The sequence below is a fragment of the Oryctolagus cuniculus genome, chromosome 3 (genome assembly GCF_051225735.1).
Source record: "Oryctolagus cuniculus isolate XC-2025 breed Fujian yellow rabbit chromosome 3, ASM5122573v1, whole genome shotgun sequence".
Lineage (NCBI taxonomy): Eukaryota > Metazoa > Chordata > Mammalia > Lagomorpha > Leporidae > Oryctolagus > Oryctolagus cuniculus.
Window position 1 is genome coordinate 153,075,347 of NC_142869.1, and position 24,450 is coordinate 153,099,796.

The following is a 24,450-nucleotide window of genomic DNA, read 5'->3' on the forward strand; positions in this document are numbered from 1 at the left end:
CTGTTAAAGCAGACCAATTCTTTCAATGCTAAGCAGTTACCAGAAGCTACAAAGAAACTATAATTTCCCAAGATGGCAAAGTAGGGGCCAGGAAGTAAAAACATGTAGGGAAGATGGCATTGGAGACCAATCTTTTAAAGAGGTATAGGGACTGTGACAGGTGGAGAGAGACAATTCCATGGGTAGGAAGAGGGGTAAAATGTTGGACATGTGAAAAGCAAGTTAGAGAGGCTGGAGCTGTGGCATAGAAGGTTAATCCGCTACCTGCAGCGCCAGCATCCCATGAGTGTCGGCTGCTCTCCTTCAGATCCAGTTCCCTGCTACTGTGCTTGGGAAAGCAGTAGAAGGTGATCCAAGTCATTGGCCCCCTGTACCCACATGGGAGACCCAGAGGAAGCTCCTGGCCCAGCCCTAACCATTGCAGCCATTTGGGGAGTGCTCCAGCAGCTTAGAAGATCTCTCTCTACATCTCTGCCTTTCAAATCAACAAATCTTTTCTAAAGAAAAAACATGAGGTACCTAAAGATACACATGGAAAGAAAAACGTGGTTGACAGATGAGTGCTAGGTAGAAGAATTGGTCTGAGCACTGGGTGTACCTGAGAAGCAGATTTGTACGAAACCCAACATCTCCCTCAGAACTTCTAAGGGACAGAGTCCAGGCTCCAGGGACTGGATTTTATGCTGCATCCACAGATGAGAACTTCTGCCTTAATGTGCACTTATATAAAGAAGAGTTATTAGTATTTGCTCTATTGATGCTTTAAATGTGTATGAGTGAAGGCTATCCAACATGCCACCTGATTAACCCTCATGGTCAGAGCAATAAAGAATTACACTATAGCAACAGAGGAAGACAATAGTAATTTTGTTTTCCAGTGGATAAAGAAGCAGGGGGAGAAACAGGCTTAGCCTTTGGCCAGGATGGAGAAAGTGATCAACTAATCCAGAGAGCTCTTAACTCTAGTGGGTGTACCTTCCTGATAACAGAAGAAACTGGGCATCTAACCAAGACATGCCAGTTGAGTGATCAAGAATCTAGAAAGAGTGAGACTGCCAAGCTGTCAATGGCCAAGGGAGTGTTGCTCTGCCCTCTGCTGGCAGTTTCTGACGAAAACCACTTCTGGCTCTGGGGGAGGAGTCCCTCTAACTTCAGGGGGCAAAAGGCAACGTATTTTTTTTTTTTTTTTGACAGGCAGAGTGGACAGTGAGAGAGAGAGACAAAGGTCTTCCTTTGCTGTTGGTTCACCCTCCAATGGCCGCCACATCGCGCTGATCCAATGGCAGGAGCCAGGTGCTTCTCCTGGTCTCCCATGCGGGTGCAGGGCCCAAGCACTTGGGCCATCCTCCACTGCATTCCCAGGCCACAGCAGAGAGCTGGCCTGGAAGAGGGACAACCGGGACTAGAACCCAGTGTGCCGGCACCGCTGGCGGAGGATTAGCCTATTGAGCTGCAGCGCCAGCTGCAGCATATTCTAACACCCACCCTAAACTGTGCATCTTAGCAACCACATATTCTTTTATTCTGCCTGGGCTTTGACAAAAGGACTCATTTTTAAAAGCTGTCTGGAGCGCCCCAAAGCTTACCTAATGTTCAGTACTATCTTTTATGGACAGTACCTTGTTGGAACAATCAAATAAGGGCATGTGGCAGGGAAGCTGGGGTATAGAAATGTTTCCCCACCAGACATTTCAGCAGCCTACCAGGCAGCAATATTTTGGTACAGGAACATGACTTAGCCCTGAGCTGAAAGTGGTTCATTTGACCTTTTCCCAGACCCTCAAGGCTCCTTCCACTGGCGCTGTGCTTCAAAAATCCTAAAGAATGGTCCTGAAGACCACATCCGAGAAATTAAGACTTTCAAGGCAGCAAAGTGTTTTCACCAGAATGCTCAGTAGTAACCCCAGGTTGCCTTCTTGGTGCTTCTACACTGTTTCCAGTCAGGGAAGGCAAATGTTAAGATTGAAACTGGAGCCAGGCTATTCCTAACAGGGCATCCTGTTCCGTATGAGACCACAGCTCACGTAGCTGATACACATACAACTAGTCAGGTCCAAAGTGTCATGAAGAAGTGAGCAAGCAAGGGCTTGGAGGCCAGGGGTGCCAGGAGATCAGATTAATAAGTCTCACCAAGCTGCTTTCATAATTAGGCTCTCTGCACACCAGCCCTCACCCAGGGAGCAAATGAGACCAGGATATGACCTGCCATCAACATGGCTTGGTGACCCAACCACATGTTACTAAATGACTCTGAAATCTGCAACCTCACCAAACAATGAATGGGTAAGCAAGTGCTTTGTTTTTGTTCACCCAAGAATACCATGCTGTACCACCTCTTGCTATTTATCAAGCAATCAATAATGGTCTATCCAGCATCACAGTCATGGATACTATTTCAAAAGGTTAATGAACACTGTTGGAATCCTGGCTCTTCTGTTTGCCATTCTGACTTATAGTTCAAGGGAAAGTCTCTCATCAAAATGTAATGCGTATTTTAAGTTAGGAAGTAAAATGAAAAGATGTTTTTTGCATGCAAAAGATCTTTCACGTTATCATTTAGTCCTTTGCTCTGATTAATGCACAAAATCTTAAACTTTAGCATTATCCACTTGAGAATTAAAATGAACAACCTAGATTACATCTAGTTTTGACAAACAGAAATGAAAGTAGAGATCGTCTCAAACATCCTAAATCGTGGAATAAAACCGAAAGCATCAAATAAAGCATTCACATTTTCCTTCCTATGTCACGCTTTCAAGATATCATCCAGACAACAATCTGTCTCCTCTTGAACTAACGGGAGCTTTTATCTTTATTTCTGACTTCCTAGCTGTGGTTTAAAAATAACTTCGTGATTCACAGTGAAAAAAGATTTGTGAAGTAAATTTCACAGCGTTTCTTGGTCCCAGTCTTACCTTTGGTGCCACTGGCATTCTTGGATTATTGACAGGTGCTGAAAAGGCAGGATTGCTTCCTGAACTATGAAACGTCCTTAACTCCTCCCTGGAATCAGCAATCTGGAAAACAGACCAGTGAGCACGTCAAGTCCCCACAGCTGCGTGGTGGCACACTCGCGGCACTGCAGAAGTGGTACTCTCTCCCCTCATCCTTGGGACTTCCTCAGAACATTCCCTCAGGTCCTATACTGTTCACATGGGAAACAGCAGCTGCCTAAGAAATCATCTCTAAGGGAAAAGTCTATTTTTCAAAAACCAGAAGATGACTAGAAGAACTCTACAGAAAAACAAATGTCAGTAAGTAAGGAAAGGATACAAAATTATCAAGGTTGTCATCTTTACCTTATTTTTCCAGTGGATAAGGATTTCAGTTAACTTCCAGCAAGGTTAAATAAGAAATTCAATTCTACTTTGTCCTAGAGATGACAACTGTTCAAATGTCTTTCAGTGGAACTTGCACAAGTTATAACCATCTTCTTATGCTTCCTTTCAAGTGAAAAGCATTAGTTAAGGAAGCCTGGTCAAACTTGCTACAGGAATCAGAGTGGGGAAACAGGTTGAACTTGTGCTGATAATGCTTGCTTTGAGATTTCGGGTCACTGGTTGCCATATTAAGATCTCAAATTTCACAGCTTAAAGGCTGTGATCATGGGCATTGTGCATACCATGTCTTTCTTTTCTTTGTAATCAAAGGTGGAGCTCTGTCTACACCAGGAGTCAGCTGTGAGGCTTGCTGCAATTCTCCTGTACTCAGATGATGTACTGGGCCAAGCAAAGATTTCAAAATGGAAACAAAGCCTGAGAAAACTCAGCTTTAGGCTTGTAGAGAAAGCTCCCTGAAGGTGTTGGTGCGATTTGTGCTATTGTAACTAACAACTGCTGCTATTTGACAGGAGTTGGGAAAAGCAAGCTTTCCTCACTAGAACGTCTTCATTGCATGAGTATTTCAGAACAAACAGCTTCCACGAGGAACAGCTTCGAGGGAATGGGTGTTGAGCTGTGGCTCCGCGCAGCCATGCTCGAGGGCACTTGGTTCATCTGCACTGCTCACCTTGCTTAGGTCAGATTCCGACTTGCTGGAGCACATGCTCTGAAGCTCCTTGACGAGATCTGCTGCATCGTCTGAGCCCAGAGAGAACCTCTGATCCAAATTCAACGTCAACGACAGCTCGTTCTCTAAAGACCTGACCAAAGTTCAGAAAAGAGTTTTGAAAGTGAGAGCAACACCCAGTGCCTAAAATGGAAATCTAGACTGTGTGTGTGATCATGTTGGGTAGAGAAAGGTTTTTTTTTAATAACTTTTTAATGAATTTCTTAATGTTATTTAATGCTACAACCCACTTTCCTACCCTATGATAGACTGTTAAGGTAATAAATCTCCACATGATTTTGATAACTCCCCCCCTCTAAATTTGATTTACAGCGTGTCAGTCTTTACTTTTCCCTTTTCTGCCTCGCAGGCCCAATGCATGCACTGTGGTCTAGGGGCCAGTGTCACAGAAGGCAACACATGGGGATTTCGCACGTGACTGCAGCACTTGCACTATGGTGGGAGGTCGGATTTTCTTCTGTTTTCATCCCTGACACCTCAGTTCCTGGTTCCCTTCTCTGTAAAGAATCCTTCAGCACACACATCAGATAGGCTGTTACACAGGAGGGATCGAGCAGGAAGCCTGGCAGAAAGCAGAGGGCAATGCAGTTTCCTGCATCTCCCCCCCTTCACTTTCTTCTGTAAGGCTGTGGACCAGGGAACAGGACCCTAAGTGTTACCCACCCAGTGACATGGGCTACACTGAGGCGTGTTCTACAGACTGCCCAAACATTTGTATTCTACGATCAACCAAACAATCCTCTATTTCTAAGCTGAAATATTCAATAATAACCTAGGAACAATGCCAAGAAATTAATTGAAATTATCACTTAAATAATCATTTAGCACTAAATAAGTCATGCTCTATTTCTGTATACTTAGTGTTTAAAGAATCAGTCATCTAAAGGTAGTAATTAATGCATTGACAAAGATAACATCTTACAAAGTTTGATTTTAAAAAAATGAAGCCCATGCTATTTAGTCTTTTTCAACAAACCAAAAGCAAAACAGGCTTATATTAAGTTATATTAAACTTAGTGAACCTTTAAGATTTCAATTAAAGGTTTGATATGCTGTTAACAGATGTCATTCAGCAAAGAATCACAGGAACTGATAATGAGAACATAGAACATTTAAATTTTAGTGACTGAAGTTATTTACTTTCATTGCTTGCCATGAGATAAATCTGAAAAGGGAACTTACTTTTGTTTTGATAGGGAAGTGTTCCTTCCACAGTTCAGCTGTGATATAGCCTTATTTTTTATACCTGTTAAAAAAGGAATCATTTTCAATAGAATGCATAATTGTGTGCCTGTGTGTCTTGAGCTCTGTATTTAACAAGACACAAACTACGGACTCTACAGTACTTGCCTTGGATTAACATCCACCTCTTGATGTTTTACCCAGGCCTGTGGCCCCAGACACAGCTTCCCACAGAGCCATTCTTAGATGGTCAATAACCAATTTCCTTAGGCATATGATTGAATGACTGAACTCAGCGCAACTAATCCCATTTGAGACTCAGTTCAGGAATCCTGAACTTTGCGTTCATCAATAGCCTCCCTTCTTGCCAGTCAGGTCCCTAAGTACAAGGGTTTTTTTTTTAATTTTTTAATTTATTTGACAGAGTTGGACACAGAGAGAGAAAGGTCTGCCTTCCATTGGTTCACCCCCCAAATGACCGCTATGGCCAGAGCTATGCTGATCGGAAGCCAGGTTCTTCTTCCTGGTTTCCCATGTGGGTGCAGGGTCCCAAGCACTTGGGCCATCCTCCAGTGCCTTCCCGAGCCACAGCAGAGAGCTGGACTGGAAGAGGAGCAACCGGGACTAGAACCTGGTGCCCGTATGGGATGCTGGTGCCGGCCCCCTAAGTACAAGTTTAACACCCGCCTTTTGAAGGTGGCAAGCTCCCTTTACCTTTGTTTGCCTTCCAACATCACAGGTGATGTAATCAAGAGTAGTGGGCCTGTTAATGCACTGGAGTGCACGTGGCATTTACTTGCAGTGCACTGGCAGAAGTTTGACTATACTGTTTAATACCTTTGCACAGCAAGTATAAACAAAAAGTCATGGAATTTAACAAATACTGCAAATCAGACCCAGTGGTTTTCTAACTGCTCAGAAAACAGTTAGCTTGTAAAAGAATATGGACTTCTGTGTACTGATCATGACAAATTTCTCATTGTGGGTTACAGTCAAAGTTTGATACACTGTTATAAACCACCTTAGAATTTAACAAGATGGCTCTATGTATATACACACTTGAATTTTATAAAATCATTAAAACATTTAGTTGCTTCTGGGGGAATTCTACAATCTGTATGAATACAATTGGCATAAATATTCCCTGAAGACGTTTTTGAACTAATAGAGTATCTAAAAGGTAATCGGTAAAAGTGAAATTGACACTTTGAGATGAAATGACTTTGAACAGCCTTTGTCTCGACTGTTGAACAGTTTTTTTTTTTTCCATACTATTTGTGGAACTCTTTGTATAGGGTTAATCTTATGTGTAAATAGATCTCAGTAAAAAACAAAAATGGGAATAGAGGGAGGAGGAGGGAGTGTGGTTGGAGGGTATGTAGGGTGGGAAGAATCACTATGTTCTTAAATTTGTATTTATGAAATGTGTGAAGTTTGTATTCCTTAAATAAAAGGTTTCTGGGGGAAAAAGAAAACCAAATACAATAGATCCTCATTACAGGCAGATCACCTGAGGCAATCATTGTCCATGACTTTACCAAGGACTTTTGTCCTTATTCTCTGAAAGCACCAAGTGGCTTTCTCAGAAGCCTGTGACCCTTAGGTCAGGAAAGCAACGGGCTGCATCTTTACTAAGTTTCATGAGCTTCCATGGTGGTCCACATGCCAAGGGATTCTTGTTTTGGTATTGAACACTGGTGTCAAAAAACAAAACCCAAACCTTGTTGTTATTATTAAAAACCTGAGACATGTCAGTTTCCAACCTAACTTCTGACCATTGTATATTTCATAAAATTTTTAGATTTTTATAAATCTCCCTTGGGATTTGATGTCACTGTCAGTCCTTCAAATAATTTGTCATGATTTAAGGAATATCATTTAATGTTTAAAATATAGACGAATTTAAAACCACTATCTACCTTTTTATATCTAGCAAAGCTTAGTTTTTTGACTTGGACTTAGTTCTAAAATATTACATTACTTTTATACTTATTCATTCTGTCATCTCTAAAGCATGTACTGGCAATGTTTACTGCTCGGGGAATGTTTTAAATGTTAATTAATTTTTATTTATTTGAAAGGCAGAGAGGTAACTTCTAATCTGCTGGTTCACTCCCCAAATGCCTGCACCAGAAGGGACTAGGTGTCTCTGGGTGTGGCAGAGTCTCAAGTACTTGAGCCATCATCTGCTGCTCATTGGCAGGGAAGTGGACCTGAAGCCAGGGTGGAACTGAATACCAGACACTCTGATAAGGGATGCAGGTGTTCCAAGCAACAGCTTAACCCACCGCACCAAAACACTTGCCCCATATGACTAGGTTTTAGCTCAAGAAAGAAGCAGGTCCTAAACCCTGTAGAAATTCCAACCAACTTGGCAACGATACAGTGGAGATATATCTGGATGTCCAGTTAGTGTGTGCTATGGATTATGTATGCCCCAGAACTAGGCTGATAGGACTTGCAATAAACAAAAATATGCCAAGACTATTCCCTGGAGAGGTTATTTGGAATAGGTTGATTTGTTATTTGTAAATGGAGATGACCACCATTGCCTTAGAGCACTGTGCATACTGTGTAGAAAAATTGTCTGTGGAGGCCCCAGGCAACATGGAGGGCTGACTCCCTGACTCGCCCACTCTAACTTTGGACAGTGATGGCAAGTTCTTGGATCAGAACACATCCTGTTATAAATAGATAACATAGATCTTTTTAAAAGTATAAAGAGGGGCTGGTGCTGGAGCATAGCAGGTAAAGCTACCACCTGCAGCACCGGCATCCCATATGGGTGCCAGTTCATGTCCTGGCTGCTCCACTTCCAATCCAGCTCGCTGCTATGGCCTGGGAAAGCAGAAGAAGAGGGCCCAACTCCTTGGGCCCCTGCCTCAATGTGGGAGACCCGGAGGATGCTCCTGGCCTCAAATCAGCACAGCTCCAGCCATTGTGGCATGAATCAGCAAATGCAAGATCTCGCTCTCTCTGCCTCTGTGTTAACTCTGCCTTTCAAATAAATCTTTTTAAAAAAAGTATAAACAGACTTATTTTATTCAGTGACTCTCCAATCATTTTTTTTAAAAAGGGACACAAATTGCCAGCACACTCCTTGGATAACTAGGGAACTGTGGAAGCAAGTGTTTATATGGTTAAAAACACTGATTTTTTTAAAATTAAAATCAAAATGCCTGATTAAGAATGGAAATAGAACTAAAAGCAACATTCCACGTCAAGAAATACAAGATTTTAGGGACTGTATTAATTTGGGATCTCCACTGCTGTAATGTTGAAATAAATTCCACCACACTGAAATATGAAGGTGAGTGGGCATTTGGCCTAGCAATTAAGTGGCCTCTTGGGACAACTGCATTTCAAATGGGGTGCCTGGGTCCGAGTCCCAGCTCTGCTTCCAATTCTAGCTTCTTGCTGATGGTACACTGGGAGGCAGCAGGTGATGTCTCGTACTTGGGTTCCTGTCTCCCATGTTGGGAGATCCAGGTTGAGTTCCTGTCTCAGCGTATCCCAGCTGTTGCAGGTATCTGGGGGGAGTGAACCAGTGTGTAGGGGCTTTGCCTTAAAAAACAAATGAGGGTCTTCAAAAAAAAGTCCTGGAAAATGTATACTAAGAAGAAAAACTGCATAGACTTCAAAATTGTTTCGCAGCAACATGAGCTTTCAGTGCCACTTGAACATGAACTTTTTGAAGTCCTTGTGTACTTTGGATGGATGGGGCTTCTGGAAGCCTGAAATGAATTACAGATAGTAGAAACTCACTAGGCACATGAGGTGGGGGACTTCATTTTCCTTTCTCAAAGGTGTATTTCCTTCAAGAAAGACATTTACAATTTGTGTAATTGCTGATTGTCATGTTATCCATGTCAAATAGAACAGGTGTAACACCAGGCATAGATCTGTGTTAGAATGAAAATTACATATCCCTTTACCGTATCTCATGTCATCTCATATGCAGCCTGTCTCATGATTTATTGGAATACAAGCAATGGGAAGGCAGAGGATTTGTTTTTCTTGTTCTTTTCATTGTTCCAATTCTAGTGTCTGGAATAGAACCCTGGGCCATGTGATAAAACATGAAAAATGAGGTGGTACAATGGATTCACTTGCAAATAATTTAAATTGCTATCACGTCTGTACGTATGTTAACTTTTCTGTATTTTCATTTTATTCAAAAGACAGATATAGAGATGGAATGAGATCTTCCATCCACTGACTCACTCTCCAAATGCCCCTCAACAGCCCAAGGCTGAGATAGACTGAAGCCAGGAGTTAAGAACTCAAATCCGGTCTCTAACACAGGTGGCGGGGACTCAAGAACTTGAACCATAATCTGCTGCCTCTCAGGGTACCCATTAGCAGCCAACTAGAATGGAGGCATAGGAGGCAGAACTTGAACCAGGGATGCAGGTGTCCCAGAGGTGTCTTTACTGCTGTGCTAAATGCCTATCCCTATATACAGTTCTAAAAACATAGGACTGGCTGAGGAATGACAGGACAGGAGAGAAATATGCCAAAGCTCCATTATTCTGCTACACACATTTACTTGTGGACACCAAGAAAAAGGAAACTAATCCAAAAATCAGTGATCAATATAAAGCTAAAGCTAATTTTAGAATTCTAATATGCAAGTGGCATTTTTCACATAGGGGATTCCCAAACTATTTCTAGAAGTTTACTTACACCATGGTCAGTTTATTCCATGTCTTGCTGAATGCACAGGGAGACGAACGAAAGCACATTCGCATTTAGAAACTGGGTGAAGAGCGCTGGCCCCCTTACCTCCCGGGCTGAGGTCGGGCTCATTCCAAATGGGTGAGGAGAAGCGGCCAGACTTCTTGCGGGGACTGGTGCTCACCTTTCTCCAGGCCCCGCTCTCTCCTTTCTTCTTGCTGCAGCTGTTGTAACTTGAAACAATGGATAGAGGAAAACTTCCCCCTCTGAAATCCGCTGTGTGCTGGTCTAGCTCTGAAACAATGCAAATAATGTTTTGACAACAGGCAGGCAGCGAAGACCCCGTTCCATAGAGTAACCGGAGCTACTTTCTAATTCTCAGGGTTGTGAAGACCCCTCCAAATCACGGGCCTAATCCCTTGGTGGGGAGTGGGCACACATTTTACCCGATGGTCTGGAATTCAAACCTGAGCCAGTGATTACACACACAGAATGAGACCTGGAGCAGTCTCAGGTAACATCCATGGCTCCAGTTATAGATAGAAAAGAGCTCTCTTAGAAACAACCATCATGGGGCCAGCCTTGTGGTGCTGCTGCACCTGGGCCCCTGCCACCAGGGTGGAAGGTCTGGATGGAGTTCCTGGCTCTTAGCGTTGGCCTGGGTCAGCTCTGGCCCTTGCGGCCACTTGGGAAGTGAACCAGCAGATGGAATCTCTGTGCTACTCTGTCTCTTAAATGAATCGCGAATACCATGCAGCATTACAGGGTGAGGAGTCCGTTCCTCCCTGCACACCTCCACAGACCTGCTCTCGGGAGGGGACAACCGTGCAGAACAGCTTTATTGAGTAAGATGCTGAGAGCAGCTTTCACCACAGCCTGCTGCCCGTGGCTGGGGTGTTTCTTAGCCGCCGTCTGCCCAAGGCCAGGCTGTCTCTTCACTGAGGCTCGCGACAGGATTGCTGCTTGAACTCTGGGCGCGATGACAGCGTTCCACAGCTTGGACATCCACCTTGCAAGAGAGGGGCGGGTTCAGCTAGGCCCATGCTTCTCAGAATACATGCAACTCTACAAAAGGACAGGCTTAAACACGTCTGGGGAAAAGCCTGAGTGATTCTACAGACATGCTACCTTTCTTTACCAGGTCATTTTGGAATAAATGAAGCTGTTTGAATTTGTCTTGCAAATACACTGCATTTCAAAGGAAACTGATAATTTGCATGTTTCCCTCAATGTAAGAATCAGTGCTTGAATGATGATTGAATGCATGAACAAACACCTGGAAAGGAAGGTAAATTTGAAGACTGAAGGAGTCTGGAGAAAGTAAGATTTTTCTGAAAGTACATGTTCTAAACAATGCAAACTTCTTTGCCAAGTCTAAGACACATATATGTTGTCTTTTAATATTGCTGAAATTGAGTTAGACTCATGTAAGAAGCAAAAGCAATTTATATCTGCTTGCTCCAAGGAACGAGCTCCTTGGTTCACCTGGGAGGGCTCAGCCTTGCAGAGACAGGATGGGTTCAGCCGGCCATCATGCCTTCCATTGTGGACTCTGCATTATAGCTGTAAGCAGTGCGGCATTTCACTCAGATTTGGAGCCCCCAATGCCAAATACGATTCCTTCAAAAAGCACACTTTTTTATAGCACTAACAAGCCATCATATTAATAAAGGCTACAAAAGCAATACCACATCTCCTGGATAGGAAAGTTTTCAAAGCTAGTAGATACTAGCAATACAATTTTCAAGTATTATTAAAAACTATTACTAAAGTATTAATCATTGGCCTATTATAATCTTCTGTTAATATCTAGTGATGTGTAATTCAAGTAAGAAAATGAAATTCCAATAAAGGAATATAGACAATATTCTGGTATTCTACAACAATGAGCCGAAATTAGTTATTCCTAGAAGTGTTAAAGGTGTAAAGATGGTAAGTTTTGGTTAAAAAAAAAAAAAACAGCAGAAGGCAGCTCCTTACCATGGCTGGTGGGGGAGAGTTTTCCCTGGCTTTCCTGCACATCTGAGTCAGGTTTTGTTCTGGATTCTATTTTTCAGACTGGGAAAACAGAGATAGTGGCTCCTTGGGGAGAGGAGGCACACTTGTTTCCTGCCTGGGATAATAAAGGTAACGTCTCCTTCAGCATCTCCTTTTAGAAGATGGAGAGGGGGCTCAGAGCTGTGATGGAGACCCAGCTTCCTCCTGGGCCACGGTGCAGACCCCCAGCACCTGGTAGAGCTTGAGGGGCAGGAGCTGCCAAGTGCACGCTTCCTGCTGGGCTGTGAGTGAGGAAGTCCTCTATTTCCGACTGGGCACCGAACCACGGCAGGCAGGCTAACCAGCTTGCCAATCAGAGGAAACTCTCAGAGCCTCCCCAGTTCTTAACAAAGACCACGCTCCATGGAGGAAAGACCAAGACTGGTTCCTTAAGATCTTAAGACTCTTACGGAAAAAGGCTCCGATTTAACTGTCACAGATGTCAACAAATGGATTTCTGGTTTATAGCAAGAACATATGTATATTCTCTCCCAATAGCTGTTATTAACTTGATGATTTATCTTACAATAGAGAAGAGATTATTTGCATCTGCTGCTTTCCAAAGTACTTTTTTTGCTCAGAATCCTGGAAAATGCACCATGAAATCTGCTGGCTAATCACTAATCTTTTATTTGGGAATAAACTTTCCTGATTTTTTATCTCATTAATCTTATGTCTAAGTATGTTCTCATTAGCTGCTTCACAGGCAAATACATTAAGTTCACAAGTCTCAATAAAACAGGAGGCTTCTCAATGCAGTTGTTTTGGGGTGGGGGGCATCAAGTATTTGACAGGGCTTCTCAAGGGAGACCTTCCCAGGAGACATTGCCCAGCTAGCCCAAGATCTGTAATGCAGGCGCAACTGCTACCCGGCTCTTAGCAAAAACACCACAGGGAAAGCTTGGTCACTCTGCAGCAGGAGCACAGGGCCCCCGTGCTGCCTCTGGGTTGCCGACAGCAGGTGGCACCAGCAGCGCCATCAGATTCTCACTCTCAAGTCTCCCACATGGGCCAGGGTTCCATTTTCAGGGTGTGCAGGAAAGGAAACATGATACTTACTTCACTGTCGCTTGGGCACGTCCAGGGACCACAGGACAAGACAGGAAATACTTTGGGCCGAGAAGTGCTTCAGGTGTGCCCAGGTGGGCCAGGCAGGAGTTGAGCTGTCGCCAGACGGACAGTGCCCAGGCTACGGTCTTGTGCACGGGGTCGCAGGGTGCAGGCACCTGACCTCTGAACTGGAGGTGGGAAGCAGAGCACAGGGTCTGGCTTAGAACAAGGATGCTGTTCCGAAGTTCCAACTGCGAACCTCTAGCTGACTCTGATTCTCCCTTCCCTTGGCTGAAGGAGAGATGACTCATTACCTATACTGTTGGGCATGTTAAAATGTCAGTGTGAGCAACCATTTTCGCACTGCGTTCTCACCAGGACCCTAAGGCAGGTCTTTTTACCACGTTTTTCATGCCAGCAGAATGAGGTACAACATAGTAAAAACTTGCCCAAGGATCCATAGGAGAAAGATGACAAAGCTAATGCTAGAGTTTTAAATTTTTTATAAAGGTATAATTGCTAAAATATTTATGGGATACATAAACTACAGGTATACACTGTGAAATGATTAACTCAAACATCTGCCACTCCACATATTTATCTACTATTTGTGGAGGAACACTGAAATTTACTCTCTTCTCAAGTTTCACGTATACATTATTAACTGCAACTTTTTAGTGGGCAGAAGTCAGGATTAGGATACACAGCATTTACATGAAATAATGGAGGAGTAGTTTATCACATTTAAAATGAAGTGGGTGAGAATGTTTTGCAACAAAGAATTCCCTTTTCCCCCTCAAGCAGAACATTTCTGGTGCTCTCTAACCTTTCCTCCCTGTGGTGAGGCTAGCCCATGGGCAGAGAGAGAGTGGGTCTGCCTGTCTGTGTGGGCAGCCAACAGAGGAAGAGTGTCCCCCTACCTGCCTTAGCAAGACCACAGTTGGGTAAGGGAATGGATAAGGCCTCTTAAAAAAAAGATTTTTAAAGGCAGAGTGAGAGAGAGGAGGAAGATAGAGCTCTTCTATCCACTAGTTCACTCCCCAAATGGCCACAACAACCCACAACATGAGCCAAATACTTGACCTATTACTGCTACTTCCCGGGATGTGCATTCACAGAGCTGGAATCGAAAGCAGAGCCAGGACATGAACTCGGGCACTCCATTATGGGGTGTAGATGTTCCAAGCGCATCTTAACTACTGTGCCAAGTGCTTGCCCCATTTCCCCCATTTTTTATTTATAAAATTCACTTAATTGAAAGGCAGAGTTACAGAGAAGGAGAAACACACAAGGAGAACTTCCACCACTGATCCACTCCCGAATGAAAGCCAGGAGCCTGGAATTCCATCCGGGTCTCCCACATGGAGGGCAGGGGTCCAGGTAGTTGGGCATCCTCTGCTGCTTTCCCAGGTACTTTAGCAGATTGGTGGACTGGAAGTGGACTTGAACCCACCATGCTCATAGGGGATGCTGATGTCATGGGCAGCAGGTTAACCTTCCTTTAAGTATCAGGTTAGCGTAACTGAAAAGTTTTACATGTGACTGCTCACCGCTCCTAAAACAAGCATTCCTCCTCCCCCTGCTCTGGTGTCCATAGCGGCACCTTACTTGTTTCTTTCATAGTACATGTTAATCACCTGTTCACTGTAACTAGCAACAAGCTTGGTGTTGTGCGCTTGAAGTCAGACACAATCAGAACCCAGAAGGCTGACTCCGATCTGATGTCGCTTAACAGAATCAGAGCCCTGCACTAAGGAAGGGACAAGGCTCAAAGCCATGAGTTTATCCAGTCCAATGCTGGAGTACCACAAATGGAGTCACACCCCAGCACTAGGTCATCTAAAAGGAGTGTGCCCCACATGGGGGCCACGGACATAGTGCCTCTCTGTCTAGAGGGACTGTGAAGGGGCTCTGTCTGGCTCCCCCTCTCAGAAACAACCTAAGGCCAGAACACAAGTCCTCATTAGCTGACTGGGCGATGCACAAGCTCAGCCAGCCACAAAAGGAATCCTGAACTCTCAGGGGGAGACAGTCCAGATTTCTTAGCATGGAAAAATTCTTCCTTGAGGGGGTATATTTTTATCGTCATGAACATTCAAAAATGCATACAAATCTGTATTATTACTGTTTTCTGGGTTAAGGTGAGGGATAATCATATATTTGGCATATTTAAAAACTTGTTTAAGAGAATTCCACACATTAGAAAAACAGTATGTTTCCACTTTAAAATAGTAACTTAGTGGCTGGCGCCACGGCTCACTAGGCTAATCCTCCGCCTGTGGCGTTGGCATCCCGGGTTCTAGTCCCGGTCGGGGTGCCGGATTCTGTCCCGGTTGCTCCTCTTTCAGTCCTCTGCTGTGGTCTGGGAGTGCAGTGGAGGATGGCCCAAGTTTTTGGGCCCTGCACCCGCATGGGAGACCAGGAGGAAGCACCTGGCTCCTGGCTTTGGATCGGTATAGCGGCCATGTGGGGAATGAACCAACGGAAGGAAGACCTTTCTCTCTGTCTCTCTATAACTCTGCCTGTCCAAAAAAAAAAAAAAAAAAAAGAAAGAAAGAAAAAAGAAAAAAAAATAGTAACTTAGTTATTGGTTTAAGGATTTTTTTTTTTTTAGATAACTATATGCTTTCATTTTATCTAGGAGTGGAATGCCTAAGTCATATGAAGAGTGTATTTCTAACTTCGTAAGAAACTGACAATCTGTTTTCCCAAGTATCTCTACCATTCTCACCAGCGATGTGTGAGTTTTTTTTTTTTTTTTAACATTTTACCTGCTTACTTTAGTTCCCGGGTAACGTATTTTCCCATACAGTATCTTTTTGCTTATTCTTATCAGTTAAATCACCTACAGAATCCAATTTGGATAGCTCTATCTTAACCGATTCTACTAACTTCTCTAAGTTTACATTTAAGAAGAGAAAATAAAAGGAAAAAGGCTTTGTGGAGTTTTAAAAACAGGTAATAAAAGTATTAGAATATTCAAAATGCCATATTTGCCCTAATGTCTACAGGAATAATCTTTGCAAATGCTCTTCATCCAGATGGCTCCGTCTTGGCGAATTCTCCGTCTTGGCAATTCTCAGAGCTTTCTGCTGTTGTCCACTGTGTGTCACTATCTTCCTACCTTTTGAAAGCACAGTTTCCAAAGTCTTTGTGGCATTAGCTTGCTGAGTTTCAACATATTTTAAGATAATAATCCACAATGATACAGATTAGGAAATCCTGAGCAAGGTAAGAGTTGACAGCAACAAGAAATTTCCTAGGACACTTAAATCTACTAAAATTGGGATGGGAGCAGGCATTTGGTGCAGCAGTCAATATACTGCTTGGGATGTCTGCCTCCCGTATCAGAGTGCCTGGTTTGAGTCCTTGCTCCATTTTTTTCAAACTTTACTGAAGTTATACAAGTTTCATGTCTTTCATATGTACAGATTTAGGAACATAGTGATACTTCCCATCCTACCCTTAAGGTTCTGATTTTAAGTGAAATGGGATAAGAGAATTGACAGAACATTTGGTCAATGGATCTGTAAATTTAATTTTCAGGTTTTATAAAAGTTAAAATACTACAGAAGATTTGTATATTACCAGAAATCTTAAAAAAGAGAAATTAGATAAAGTTTTAAAAGCAAATTAGATTAAAAAGAAAAAAGCAAAATAAACTTTTTAGGGGAATTTAAGTTATAAATGTGTTCCCTTCAAAAGCAACTGTTAGGTTTTGCCAACTCTATACATAGAAAGATAAAGCTTGGGGGAAGGCTGTACATTTGGATATGCAACTCAAATACACTGAATGCAGTCATTGAAAATAGCACTTGAGTAATCACATTCTGAATAAAACTGCCCAACAAGGCTGCCAATACCCCACCAGAAGGCTGCTTTTTCAATGGCCTGCCTATCTTGCCAGGACAGTGGCAGCTCCATGAGGGTGGGCAGGACTCCTCTCTTGTCCCACCTTTCCCAGGCTCATAGCACACACTGACTGCATAAGCAGTAACACTTTTCTGATGCATCTCATACAGGTGAATGAGGTTGTTCTTATCACACTTTGTTGTGATGGTTTGTTTCCATAGCTACATGTCCACCAGCCCTGGTATTTCGTCTTCCTTGGTCTGCCCCAGAGCAAGGACTGAAGTCTGTGACTGACCAGGTGAATAGATTGAGACATGCTAAGCCTGGGGGACAGATAACAGAAAAGGAAGTGAGGAGGGCGAGCCAGGAGCTGGGTGTGGGGATGGGCTGTGTTGAGTTTGGCCTCATGTGCCGTTTACGGGGGACTAAGTTACACAGAACTTTAAGCTGGTTTCATCAAATTAATGCAAAAATAGAGCTATAAGTAGATGAGGGAGGAACCTGGATGATTTCTTAAACATCAGTTTTGGAAGAAATCATCCTTCATATGTATGTAGAGTACTTCACAGGGCCTTGCAAATAGTAGTGTTTAAGAGAGGTTTTTGCATGAATGAAAAATGAAGTAAAATTTTTCATATTATGGATAAGTGTTAAGGTGATACATCTGGACCTGGGCCTGCATACCTTGTATATTAATGATGAAAAAATGTCAAGTTCTGTAAAAGGAAAAGGTTTTAGATAAAATGCTAACTTTACAAAAATGTACAGAACTCTGTCAGCATAAAAAAATTAAGTTCAAGATGTGAGGCACAAATTTTAAATAATACTGCATAACATACATAATCTAAAGGAAGCTATTCTTTCCAGAATTACATTTTATAAATTCAAGTCCCTTTTGGTCAGCACTATAATGTTTTTGTTATTTGGGAGAGTAGAGAATATATCGTTTGACTCAGCTGTTAAACTGCTGTTTGAGACACCTGCCTCCACATCAAACCGCCTGGGTTAAAGTCCCAGCCTCAACTCCAATTCTGGCTTCCTGATAACGCAAACCCTGAGAGGCACCAGGTGCTGGGTTCAGTACCTGGGTCCTTGTTAATCAGGTAAGAGACCTGGGTAGAGTTCTGGGCTCCTGGCTTCAGCCTGGCCTTGCACTGGATGTTTTGGGCATTTGGGGAGTAAACCAATAGATGGAAGATTTCTCTTTGTCTCTGTTGATATTTGTCTTTCAAATAAATTTTTAAAAAAAGTATGAAAGAAGAATAGCATTCTATGAAAAATCACTAAAAGTTATCATTTTGACAGTCTTGAAAATGTGTCAAAGCTACAGAATCCTATTTTTTCATAGGTCAAGCACTTGGATCCCAGACAGCAACGTGGGAGATGGAGTTCTTGGTCCCTGGCTTTGGCCTGGCCCAACCCTGGCCATTGAAGGCATTTGGGAAGTGAATCAGTGAGTAGAAGATAATTCATTCTCTCTATCCCTCTCCCACTCCTGCTCGCTCCCTTCCTCTCTCCCTCCCTCTTGCTAGGCTTTTTGGACAAATAAAACTTTAAAAAAAAAAAACAACAACAAAACCTTGCATGAGGGGGTGGATACTGTTCTGATGCTTGCAAGGAAGCAGTGCAAAACCTTAAGATTACTTAATTCTAATCCTGCCTTCCACAGCATTTAGAACTTGTGGAGATTCTTTGAGAACAGTTAATAACGATAGTAAAAACGAATCACTTTTCCTTGTACTTAATATAGTTCAACTCTGTTATGGGTTTCATATTCCTTATAATTCAATTCTAAGATATCCAAAAACTGTTCTTGCCCTACACCACACAGGACGTGTTGCACTCAAGCCCCAGTCTCCCCACCACCCAAGTCCCAGTCTCTGGGCAACAGGGCGCAGCTGTTGTCTGTTACCTTATTCACAACTTTCCTTCTCAGGAACCTGGGCAGCAGTCCTTGCATGGGCTCGCCATCCCACCGCAGCTGTACCCAGCGGAAGTGCTGCTGCACCAGCAGGTCAGAGCCCTGCAGACAGGCCTTGGCAATGGTCCCCATCAGGAAGCAGTTCTCATGAAAATAATAGCACTCGGATGCTCCATTTCCTAAAACACAAAGGTCCAGTCTCCACAAGTCATTTGATGCGACAAATGCAATTTAAAACAAGTTCAAGACAGCAGAGTGTGAAGTGCCATTTGTGCTCTGGGGAAGCAAGTCATGGCAGTGGTAAGACAGAAACTTCCTTCGAAGGCTTTGCCTAGTGTCTCCCTCTCCTTACCTTTTTGGAAAGTGCATGGGCTTTCTGTGCTGCGATTTTCAAGAGGTGCCAAAAAGTCCCCCAATAATTCAGACAAGGAAGAATTCTCCAAATTTTCTAAGATGATGATGATTTTCTTCTTTACAGGAGATTGTTTCACTGGGATCAGACAAGCTGTGGTCAAAAGGGAAATGCGGTGATTAAAGCTTTTTCAAAAAATTTAAATGTGAAGATATAAAATGTTGGCAAAATGTGGTACAATGGATATGCTCTGAGACTGTGGAGGGGCGTGCTCACTGTGAAGAGTCTGACATCATTCAATTCAGTTGAAGCTGCACACATGCACACACACTAACCCAGCATTCCTCCTCCCACGACAGATCCCACAGTCCAGAATCCATCAACAACAGGATGGATCAATAAGTAGGAGTGTAGTCACACAGCAGATATGAAATTACAATGACAAGTAATAGCATGGAAGACTGTCACCACCAATACAGTAAGAAGTAAATATCAAAGAACGTATACAATATAATTGCATCACGAACTGTTCACCAGAGGAAATACTAAATATATAAATTAGGGATCCATACGCAAGTCAAAAACTATAAAAAAAAAAAGCAAAGAAACGATTATCCAAAAAAGTAAACTAGTGGTGACCTTCAGAAGGAATGTTTATGATGGGGAGAGGCACATTGGTTTACTCTGGAAGCTGAGTATATTCTATTCCTTGACCTGGTTGGTGTTTAACTGACTATCTCATTTAAAAATGATCTGAAAATGAATTTACGTATGTCTGTTTCACAATGTTAAAGATTAAAAACCCTTGAATGGCCTTTAAATTTCATATATGAGCAAGTAAGATGTTCATAAAAGTATGAGGAGGCGTAAGTAGATCCCTTTATCTCTTTTTACAGATCTCAGAGGAATGGAAGTGATTTGACTGTTTCAGAAATAATGGCAAGGAAAGAATAACATCTAAAACTTCTAAGTCTTATTTTAGTATTCCTTCCTTTCAGGATAGGAGGGAGTGACTTCCTGTCAACCCAGAGTGAAAGATGAAATGTAAACAGGAAATTATAATATAAGAAGTTTTCACAAAGTTCACAGAAAATGCATATTCTGAAAAAAACTGCATGGTTGTCAATTTTTGAGGCAAAATAATCTTTTGATTCCCTTTTCCATAAACTTTATGATGTATCCTTGCTTATAGGAAACAAGTTATTGCACAGAGCACACTGAAAAGAGTGTCTGGCACTCAAGCACTTAAGTGTTATTACTATTTTAATTAAAAATGCACACAGCACTTACTATATACTAATCAACAAATTAAAACCTTTTTATTTTCTTAATGATCCTAAGATGTCCCAGTCTTAACCAAAATAACCTTGGAAAAGGAGAGACCACGTGTAGAGTACTTGAGTAACATTGTCAAATACTCCAGCTTTCACAAAGACTCATGATAGAATGTTCTCTTCGTCTTCTTGTTGTTACTATAAACAATTCATTTTGCTTTCCACAGAGCTCCTTGAACATTGCAAATGAATCTCTTCTCATCTTACAGCAGCTTTTCTGATACTAGGAAGCTTTAAAAACTAGAAGAGGAAGACGGTAACAGCCAGCTCTCCCTTGAATTGTACTTGTAGGGGCTGTAAACCAATGTGCTGTGTGTGGCAGATTCCCTTCAACGCAACTATCCAGCAAAGGAATTTTTTTCTTTTCCAGAAATACCTTCTGAGGCATGCGTTTGGCAGTGAAGACACCCTTATACCATATCAGAGTTCCTAGCTTTGTTAGCTGGATCTGAGCTTCCGGCTAGTGCAGGCCATGGGAATCAATGGTAACGGCTCAAGTAATTAGGTTCCGGACATCCTTATGGAAGATCTGATTTTGGCCATTTTGTACCAGTCACTGTAGGCATTTGCAGAATGAACCAATGGATGGAAGTGCCCTTCACCTCACTCTGTTTCTCAATAATTTTTTGAAAGAAAAACATGCATTGTAGAAGTATGATAAATCCCTAGTTGGTTAAAGTAACAATGATAGCCTAACAAATCTTTTCTACTCAGTGATAAAAAAAATACCAGGTTGATAGTTTATGTATGTTTTTGTAACTTGGAACTGAAGGTTTCCAGCTTTCCCCTGATTTGGGTTAAGTATATGGCTAGGTGAAGTGGCTCTTAAACTGCTGCAATGAACTGCAAAGTACGAGAAGCAATATTTAATTGCAGTTCAACAAATGCTTATCCAATGTCTTCTTGCTACCTGTACTATATGCTAAGTGCTATGGCATGCTGGAAGTGACAGAATATAATGGGATGTGGGTGACATGTTTAACTGGGCATCTTAACAGATGGGCAGCTCAAGGGAAAGCTTTCTAGGTTTAGGGAATGGCATAGGCAGAAGAATAGAAGAATGGCAGGGCTCAATTTTCGAAAGGACTGGGGCATAAGATCAAAGAGAGCATAGCTGCCAGAGAGGCAAGATGGTAATCTCAAAGCTGATGCATAGCTCAGATCAGGACTGATGGGGGGGGGCGGCGGCACTATGGCATGGCGGGGAAAGCCACCACCTGCAGTGCTGGCATCCCATATGGGTGCCAGTTCGAGTCCCAGCTGCTCCACTTCTGATCCAGCTCTGCTATAGCCTGGGAAAGCAGCAGAAGATGGCTCAAGTCCTTGGGTCCCTACACCCACGTGGGAGACCTGGAAGAAGCTCCTGGCTTTGGATCGGCGCAGCTCCAGCTTTTGCAGCCAATTGGGGAGTGAACCAGCAGATGGAAGATCTCTCTCTCTCTCTCAGCAGTAGAGTAGCAGGCTGCATGTTTGTCTTGCTCTGTCCCTTAAGAGTCAACAAGGATCCATTCCAGGAATTCTCAGCCATCTGATTGTTAAATTGGTCTGTGTTGGCCCTGGGCACGGGCATTTTGTAATAGCTCCCCCATGATAGAAATGTGCATGCAGGGGTGAGACCTGCTACTAGGTAGCCTCAGTACCCAGCCACAAACTAAATTGGAAGACTCAGCATGTCATATTGAGAGAGACTACCAGCTCTGGGAGTAGTGGAAGTCTTTAAGGAAGGAAACAAACAGAACTTGACTCTTGGTCTGAGCTCCTCTCTGTGGCTAGAGAACTCACACGTCAGGCTCTTACTGCTTTCTTTAAGGCAAGCGGTGATGATGAAGCCCTGCCCAGGGCCAAAGCACAGGATGAAAAGACAGTGTGGGATAGAGTTAATGAGGCTCAGTAGTTGACTTACTGACGGCGAGGCAGAGAGGGGACATCAGAGATGAGGCTATACAATTAGTGAAGGCAGAGAGAGCACATCAAAAGTATAATAGGGGTGGGAGGTGAGCGTTGCTTCAGGTCTGATGTGTTTGATAAGGGAAGCATCCCTTGAAGATCTCTCTAGCAGATGCTGGGATATGAAGATTGGAGCAACTGGTGAAGATTCTGACTACAAATAAAATTATAGGAGAACTGGAAATCTCTTGGAAAGGGTTAATAAAACACATTCTCCTAGGTTTATGGACAAAAATTGTATTGCTAATGATGATTTATCCCACATTTAATAGGTAGTTTGTGCACTAGCTAAAAAGGGGTAAGGTTGCTGTTCACAACCATTGGGTTGCATTTCCAACTTATTCTTACCTTGATATCCTAGGACATACCAATCAAGGATCAAACAGTGTGGATTACTCTGATTAAAAAGTTTTATCCTCCAATGCTGCTGACCTCATTATCTAATTTTTTCATTAGTGTCTACTTCTCTATCTGACCATTTACATTCAACATCTTTAGACAAGCCAGTACAAAGATAAACTTTGAGTTGAGAGTGTGGGTCTAGTTTCGGTTATTTAACATGGTTTCAGGTCTAAAATACATGTAATAATTATCCACAGAAACAAGAACTCATTACAGTTTGGAGTTTTAAGGATTAACCAGTCTCTGACCATGGTTTATGGAGATGTGAAAGGTGGCCACTTGCCCCATGTAATATCTGCAGGTTCCTTTTGATCTGTGAAGCAAAAGCCACCCATTGAGATTCCTTTTGCTTTATGTTCCTCAAGAGCTCTGTCTGTGAAGTAAGTTTACCCTTTCTGTCCTTTTTGTTTCCAACTTGCAGGCTATATCAGCCTCGTGCCTCTCCTGTGGGCTCACTTCTTTGATACCCTCTTCACAAGGCTCTATACCCTTACGGCTAAAGTCATTCAGCAACACTTGCTGGTTTAAAAGTAATCAACATACCACTTTTATAGTTCAACCCAAACTTCTTCATGTCAAGGGTAACCCCAAATCAATAATCTCCCCTTTGGGGACGTAGAAAACACCCACCCCCTCCCCACTGCCTTTTGCACTGTCCAATTAAGTCAAGCTCTGTAAGGACAATGCTCTGAGAGTTCAAGTGAGATGCTCAGGACAAATCTCCATAGAGCCTCCTGTGGTGCAGAGCAAAGGAGCTACACACTGATGGTGACTCCAGCAACCACAGTCTCCTAATACTGTCAGAGCCATTCCACCCTGATTCCTCCTAAGAAGAAAAAGCAAAGCATTATTTTAAAATGCAGATCCAGTGTCGACATTTTTTCTTTTTTGCTATTTACTGAAACGTGTCATTTTAAAAAGAATCTTCCTTGTTAAGCCAACTGTATACCTTACTCAGAGGAGAAATCTGAGTTGAGCCTAAGTGCATTCATACCCTTCTCATCAAATAGAGTCACAGGGTGTGACCCTTTCACAAAAGGCAATATGAAATGCTAAGTGTGGTTTTAGCAGAAATAAAACCAAAGTAATCTGTGCTAACCTATGTCTATGTCATTATTTTTTGAAGTATTCTTGGGTCTTAAAATCTTTTCTTCACTGGCACCATTTTTAAAAAAAGACATTTATTTGAAAGCTCGAGTGACAGAGAGAGAGAGACACAGACACACACACACACACACACACACACACACAATCATCCATCAACTGGCTCACTTCAAAAATGCCTGCAATGGCCAGGATTGGGCCAGGCTGAAGCCAGAAGCAAGTAACTCCATCCAGTTTCCCCATGTGGGTGGCAGGGGTCGATGTACTTGGGCCATCTTTCACTGTTTTTCTGGGTGCATCAGTAGGGAGCTGGATCAGAAGTAGAGTAGGTGGGATTCAAACTGGTGTTCTGATATGGGCTGTTGGAGTCACAAGGGGCTGCTTAAGCCACTATACCACAATGCTGACTGGTGCCACTTTAATCTCCATTTAAGTTTTAGATTCTTACAGTTAATTATTTAAAATCATTTTACTACTTTATTTTTGGTTCATATCCTACTATGGTTTATACTCAGTGGCTCTTT

General features: G+C 42.6%; 1 protein-coding gene and 1 long non-coding RNA gene across 19 annotated transcripts in view; one reads left to right on the forward strand and one right to left on the reverse strand.

Annotated features, from left to right (window-relative positions):
* Positions 1-18,333, forward strand: part of LOC149127561 (uncharacterized) — an 83,209-nt gene extending 64,876 nt beyond the window's left edge. For 2 of the 9 annotated variants that reach the window (XR_016231734.1, XR_016231730.1), the window contains 3 exons: positions 2,151-2,283; positions 2,951-3,254; positions 3,651-3,904. This is a non-coding gene — a long non-coding RNA (uncharacterized LOC149127561). Of the gene's footprint in view, positions 1-2,150; positions 2,284-2,950; positions 3,255-3,650; positions 3,989-11,984; positions 12,055-15,655; positions 15,755-18,214 lie in introns of those variants that run through there. The other 7 variants (XR_016231733.1, XR_016231728.1, XR_016231727.1 and 4 more) reach the window with 5 other exon arrangements.
* Positions 1-24,450, reverse strand: part of CTTNBP2 (cortactin binding protein 2) — a 219,481-nt gene that overhangs the window by 4,204 nt on the left and 190,827 nt on the right. For 8 of the 10 annotated variants that reach the window (XR_016230706.1, XR_016230707.1, XM_089327939.1 and 5 more), the window contains 8 exon segments: positions 19,140-19,292; positions 18,779-18,966; positions 13,024-13,202; positions 10,731-10,936; positions 10,036-10,221; positions 5,251-5,314; positions 4,009-4,141; positions 2,916-3,017 (listed from right to left, as the gene is read on the reverse strand). Coding sequence is in view for 7 of the 10 variants with exons in the window: in XM_089327939.1 (XP_089184065.1) it covers positions 2,916-3,017; positions 4,009-4,141; positions 5,251-5,314; positions 10,036-10,221; positions 10,731-10,936; positions 13,024-13,202; positions 18,779-18,966; positions 19,140-19,292 (1,211 nt within the window). In the remaining 3 variants the exon portion in view is untranslated. 10 annotated transcript variants of the gene reach the window in all.